The 6,016-nt window shown below is 55.5% G+C and overlaps 2 protein-coding genes across 3 annotated transcripts in view; both read right to left on the bottom strand.

Moving 5' to 3' along the window:
* Positions 1-6: 6 nt before the first annotated feature.
* On the bottom strand, positions 7-3,811 carry LOC113211674 (uncharacterized). 2 transcript variants are annotated; one of them, XM_052275916.1, is made up of 9 exons: positions 3,619-3,809; positions 3,323-3,447; positions 2,887-3,008; positions 2,298-2,489; positions 1,753-1,940; positions 1,210-1,373; positions 934-1,090; positions 398-487; positions 7-311 (listed from the first exon to the last, which is right to left on the bottom strand). In XM_052275916.1, exons 1-9 carry the CDS (start codon positions 3,724-3,726, stop codon positions 249-251), a joined length of 1,209 nt encoding a protein of 402 aa, XP_052131876.1. In that variant the 5' UTR covers positions 3,727-3,809; the 3' UTR covers positions 7-248. The 2 variants fall into 2 exon arrangements, with proteins under 2 accessions (XP_052131876.1, XP_052131875.1); XM_052275915.1 differs by having other exon boundaries at positions 7-487; positions 3,619-3,811.
* A 385-nt stretch (positions 3,812-4,196) lies between these two features.
* Positions 4,197-6,016, bottom strand: part of LOC113211657 (uncharacterized) — a 3,559-nt gene continuing 1,739 nt past the window's right edge. The window contains exons 2-4 of the mRNA XM_026430108.2: positions 5,577-5,678; positions 5,329-5,499; positions 4,197-4,926 (exon numbers count right to left, since the gene is read on the bottom strand). Coding sequence (XP_026285893.1) covers positions 4,591-4,926; positions 5,329-5,499; positions 5,577-5,663 — 594 coding nt within the window. The 5' untranslated portion in view covers positions 5,664-5,678 and the 3' untranslated portion in view covers positions 4,197-4,590. The remainder of the gene's footprint in view (positions 4,927-5,328; positions 5,500-5,576; positions 5,679-6,016) is intronic.

Below are 6,016 nucleotides of genomic sequence, written 5' to 3'. Positions count from 1 at the left end.
CACAGTTTGAAATGCACAACGTTTACAACTGCAGTAAAGTTTGTTTAGAAATAAAATGCGTCCAAACTTCAGATTCCAACGAAGTTTAACTACTGAAGTCGCATATAGTTCGAACTACTAATTCTTCCACCCGGGAAGTGCCCGCCATAATCGTACTATAAATTACTTAAAACTGAAACAAACGTACAAAAACTTTTTTGCTTGATATTAAAACATTTAAAAAATATATTCAACGGTTCTATTCTAGCTTAGCTGTTATTGTTGTTGAACTGCACAAGGACGATCTCATAAGACAATATGGAGCCCAATAACTGAAATTATAAGAGAGGGGGCTCTTTTTTACGTCACGGCCCGGTTGGGCAGTATTTTCAGGACATAAAACGCGCGTTCTGCTTACCGCAAGCATGAGAGGCCTAGTGATGGGTACGACTCCCAGCGCCGTCAGTGACACTCTGTCCGTGGCCACCTGCATGAAGAAGCGCAAAACCTGGTGGGACGGAAAGTAAAGCAAGCCCGTGCTAGTTCGACACACACACACACACACGCTACCGAAGAGGGGTGGTTTTTGGTTGACGCTTCTGCTAGCGCCTGCAGCGGGCTGGGTAGGCCAGCCCGCTGAGCAGCTGCGGGGAGCCGGCGGCCTGCCTTGGGCATCCGGGGCCCGGGGGCGGGCGCGGCCAAGGCCAAGGGAACCCTCGGCGGGGTCCTCCAATGTCACAGCTAGGAAACGTTCGTGTTGCTGTGTTGGATCGTAACCGATGGATTCCCAAAGGGGTACGTCACTCAAAAAAAAAGTACATCCTCAAAAAAATAAAATTATAAAAATCAACGATTACTCAATTTAGAAAAATCAGAAAAAACAAACAAACAGAAAACAAGAAAAATCCACGTATGCTTGGGTTTTAGTGAAGTACCCCTCGGGGACTCCCACACCTCTTTGCCGCTCCTGTACGGGGACGTCCTCAGCAGGCAGGACCTCGCCGACCGCCACTCGCCGTGCACCGAGGACGCGGCGAAGATCGTGAGGAAGAACCTGGCGGCCACCACGGCCAGGGTCGCGGCCGAGTACAGGCTCCGTCCCGCCGCCCTCCTGGATAAAACTTTACGCATCAAAACGGCGCCCTGTGACATGACGCCTTGGTGCGCACTGGAGAGTGTCTGACTCGTCACACACGCGGTCCTAGTGCCGTATACAGCTATGAACTTTACGTCAGGATGCTGAGGAGGAACTGGCAGATGTACAAGCCGTCCGCGACGAGGGTCGACATGAAGATGGCGCCCACGCTGTGGTCCAGGGTGCGCGCCAGGCCGCAGACCTCATTGTACAACACGCGGACGCCCTCCACCACCTCCGGCGGGATCCTGTTGCCGCTCTACGGCAGCGCAGACGAGTCGGAAGAGCACTTCAGTATCCAGCAGCGACAGCCAAGGCGGGAGTTTTTCAAATGTGCCGGTATTACGGCGACGGGGTGTATCTTTATAGCACGCGCAGGGATGCAGGTTGCATACCCGCACCCGTAGCTCGCAGGAGAGCACTCGGCCAGACCCGGCCAGATTCGGACCGCCTCGTGGGAAGTCCATTAGAGTTGTCTACGCCCCTCCCCCCTCCTCCCCCACTAATAACTCGTCCGCCAGGAGCAGCCGCTGCGTACAACAACCGGCGCCGACCGACGGACGGACGGACGCCTTCCGGCGCCGCCGTTTCTCCGCAGCGCGCGCGGTCGTTAGCGCGACTGTACTACCGCCGCGTACCTGGGCGGCGGTGCGGCGTATCAGGGAGGCGAGCGCGCGGAAGCACTCGGCCAGCACCTCGCTCAGCACCATGAGCAGCAGCGCGCTGAAGTTGAACACGCCCGCGATGCACACGCCGCTCACCAGCTGGCCCAGGTGGAACAGCCCCCGCAGCGGCAGCCGCCGCCACACGACGAACGCCTGTTGCGCTGCGGGGGGAGACCGTCAGGGGGTACAAATATCATGGCACCCCTCAGTCCTGGCCAAAGGCCACGACTGCGGCTGGAACCCAACACATTTGCACCGTAGGGTACGAATATCATGGCCACCTCAGTAGGCTCAGGACCACGACACCGGTCCATAGAGACCCCATGACATTTGTACCCTGGGGTAGGAATATCATGCCCCCCTCAGTAGGCTCAGGACCACGACAGCGACCCATAGAGACCCCATGATATTTACACCCCGGGATAGAAATATCACGGGGTCCCGGTGGTGTGGTCCTGAACCTGCTGATGGGTCCGCGTGATATTCTTACCCTCCCCTGTAGGGCACGTCGTACGTACGGATGAGGACGAGGAAGACGACGCCGGTGACGGCGAGCGCGTGGCGGCGCAGGCGCGGCAGGCGGTGCACCCCGCGCGCCCACAGGCGCGCCTCCAGCTCGTCCACGCGCTCCCACAGCGCCGAGCAGCGGTTGGCGGCGCGCGCCCACAGCAGCACCAGCGCCAGGCACATCGCGTAGTTGAAGAGGGCCGCTGCGCCCGCCGGTGGGTGAGGGGTTCGAAAAAAAAAAACAAAAAAAAAAAACAACGCTCTAGTTTAGCATAGGTAACGCCGAGGGTAACGCTCTAGTAGAAATGTTTTCTACGGTAGAAACATTTATCATGACCTCGCAAACGATTCTCAATAAATTTTCGTATAAAGTGTACGGAGTTTAGAAGTCTGAATTTTATTTTCGAAGATGTAAACTTTCCCCGAAAAAGTTGGAATTTAAAAAAATATATATTTCTGGAAAGACTTGAAAAAAAAAAAAACGACTTATAATGAAAAATTCAGGCATTCCAAAAATTAATTGTTGGAAAATTTCCCGGAAACAAGTTATGCGGGAAAGCTAGAATTCCTATGAAAGAGGACACCCCGCACCCCCTTTACCGTAGTGCCCGAAAGGGGTGCTCCTCTTGTTGGAGGTGCCGGCGCGGACCTCGACGGCGCAGCCCATGGCCATGACGAGGACGGCCACCAGGACGGCGAAGGCCACGCGCAGCCACGACAGCCTGAGGTGGGGCGACAGGCAAAGAAAGGGTCATTCATTCGGCGGCTTGAACGTGAAAGCGCAGTGCCAAAAGTACTCGTCTCCTCCACCACCATCAAAAGAAAAAGGGGTGTACTTCGGGCCGAGGGGTTTACTGCAGTCAAAAATAACCAGTATACACAGAAAAATCGGGAAAAAAAATCAAGCAAAGTTACTGTAAAGAATCAAGAAAGGTTCAGAATAAAATAAATCAAAATATCAAAATAGAAGCAAGGAAAACCGGAAATTTAAAGTGAAGTGAAGTTCCCGGTTCTCGGTTTGAGGTCGAGAGCCCACCTGGTCGTCGTCGGCTCCAGGGAGATGAGCAGCAGCGAGCAGACCTGCGTCGTGAGGAGCGCCGGGCGGACGGCGGGCCACACCAGGCGGCCGTCACGGGGCGGCGGCGGCGCCCGCACCGCCACCTAGTGTCACGCACAAGGGTGTGACGGCCGCGTCACGCGCAAGTGTGTGACACGGCCGTCACGGGGCCCGCACCGCCACTTAGTGTCACGCGCAAGTCTGTGACAACCCTGTCACGCCCAAGTGTGACTGCCGTGTCACACGCACAAATGTGTGAGGGCAGCGTCACTTACGAGTGTGTGACGGCCAGGACTCACCCAGCTGTGCCGCGGCCGCGGCCGGGGTGGGCGCTCGCCCGCGCCCAGCAGCAGCGCCTTGCCGTGGCCGCGGAGCCCGAGCATGTCCGCGGGGCGCGCGCGCTTTTCAAACACTGGTGCGCGCCGACTGGGCAGCTCAGCTCGGCCGGAACGCGCTGACGGCCGAGTGTCGCAACCCCGGTCAATACAACTACCCAAGTGGCGGCCGCTCGCGTCGTCTGACTGCTGCACGGGGCGGAGCACTTCCGGGGGGATGTGCAGACAGCCGTCCGTTCGATCGCGGACAGTGTGGGCAATCAAGTGTGGCCAGCGACACTGACTGTGCTGAGGGGCACTACTTTGCGTACTTCTACCTTAAATCGGTTTTGTTATATCCATTGGTTTCCAGTGTACCCACTTGTGTGTACCCACCCGTTGGAGTGCCACGGCGCAGCCCGGGCACAGGCGCGCCCGTCTCGCCATCAGGTAGGCAACCCATCGCACTCCCATGCACGATGGACGGCTAGCCAGCAAGGCAGCCAGAGGGCGGGGCGGTCCGCCAGACAGACACAAGATTGCGAAGCAGCGCCAACAACTCTTTATTGCGCTTTGAAAATGATTACAAAATAATTATTGGAAACATACAAGAAAGGATAATGAGAACTTAACAAATTACTGAAGGGGCAGGTTGAGCCTCTTTAGCTGTGAGCAAACACCAACTCTTCATCTCTCTTTGGAAATAATTACAAAACAATTGAAAGAAATATAATCAAGGCTAATGAAAACTAAACAAATTACGGAAAGGAGGTAGATTGACCTCTCTATAGCTGTGAGCAAACATCAACTCTTTATCGCTCTTTGAATATAATCACAAAACAATTCACAATTCACAACATACAAGAAAGGATACTGAAAACTAAGCAAACACTGCAGGTTCCCCATCTAAAGATGTGAGCAAACATCCACTCTTTATATCTCTTTGAAAAAATAATTAGAAAACATAGATGTGACATAAAAAGTGAAAACATACGAAACATAAGACAGGATAATGAAAACAAAACAAGTACGGGCAAAGGAGGCAGGTTCATCGTCTTTGGTCAGCGATACTACGGTGATCGTGTGGAACGTGCATATCCAGAGAGAGGGTGGAGCCAGTGGCGGTGTGTCGAGAAAAATCGACTGGAACAGACGGGGGCTGTCGAGTGGTAGTAGTGGCAGCTCGGGGAGAAGGGAGAATATGATCTCGATGCAAAGCACCACGGAAAATACGCACCACGTAGTGAGGTCGAGGGCCGGTCGCTGCACCTGCAGAGGACCAGCAATTTTTAAGCTCGACGGGAATCAACACGGAACAACTCCACAACCAACTAATCCGGCGCGGGGGGTAAATCGGTCAAGGAAGAAGAAAAACGGGTAACAATCCTGATTGGTCGAGAGATTCCCGCCTCTACGTCACGCCGGTAGTAGGGGTAAAGGCTCGACCAGAACCTCGGTGTTCTACCCGGTTTTCTGCTTCCTCCGTCGGCCGAAGTACGCTACACTCAAGAAGAAAGAACAAAACGGCATAAGATTGTCCCAGCAGTCTCCGCTGGGGACGTTCACGGCCCTTTTGTTCTGCCGAGGGGTCTGCTCCGCGCCCGAACAGTTTACTTGCAGCGTTGGACCAAGAGTGAAAAGCAGAACACGACGAACTTGACACGCACGTACCTGGCTCATTCTCACGAGCAGCACTGCGACAAGCAAGCACTTGATAACAGTGTAGAAGGCGATTATTCGACGCATGGTTCGTTTGATATCGTCAAAACCTTCGACCACAGGCGGAGACTCGGATCTCCAGTCGGCTGAGCTTAAAAGCACGATGTCTTCGAAACCAAGCTTCTGTCGAACCAAAAAAGCAAAAGTACAGCACGTTACAGCTGCCCTTCGTGGTGGTCGCAATGAGGGTACGTACGCACCAGAGTCAGGCAGCTATACATCCAGACGGCGACATGCAGTAGGAGCTTCGAGCGGAGCCACGCCCACGCCGTCCTAGGGTAGTCCATGGCGGCCAGAGACACCTGGGGGAAACAGGGAACAGGTAAAGTACGGTATCAAGGCGCCAAAGGGGATGGGGGAGGGGGGCAACCCCGCGACAAGACTCGCCGGGCTGGCTGACCCCGCCGACCCGTGCCATCATAGACTGCAACGCCGGCAGCCGCGCGGGCGGTTGCCTGCTCGCTGGGGGCCGCGAGGCGCCGTGTTCAGCCGACTTCGAGCCAGCGGGCGCTTCGAGTGGAGCAGCAGCCTGGCGGCGGCCTCGGACACCACCGTGCCGTGCTGCCCTGCCCGAACAGTGGGCAGCTAGGTGCGGGGCGAGGAGCGTCCAGCGAGGCGCCCCAGGACGCCGCCGAGGACG

The sequence above is a fragment of the Frankliniella occidentalis genome, unplaced genomic scaffold, assembly GCF_000697945.3.
Source record: "Frankliniella occidentalis isolate FOCC.00 unplaced genomic scaffold, Focc_3.1 Scaffold1176, whole genome shotgun sequence".
Lineage (NCBI taxonomy): Eukaryota > Metazoa > Arthropoda > Insecta > Thysanoptera > Thripidae > Frankliniella > Frankliniella occidentalis.
The sequence above is the reverse complement of the archived record's forward strand: the minus strand, read 5'-3'. Positions and strand labels throughout refer to the sequence as shown.

Coding starts and splice junctions, on each gene's coding strand:
- LOC113211674 (XM_052275915.1), bottom strand. CDS start 3,726: ATGCTCGGGCTCCGCGGCCACGGCAAGGCGCTGCTGCTGGGCGCGGGC. Junction 1,941..2,297: donor CGTCTTCCTCGTCCTCATCC/GTACGTACGACG, acceptor CTCCCCCCGCAG/CGCAACAGGCGTTCGTCGTG. Junction 1,374..1,752: donor TACGCCGCACCGCCGCCCAG/GTACGCGGCGGT, acceptor GCGCTGCCGTAG/AGCGGCAACAGGATCCCGCC.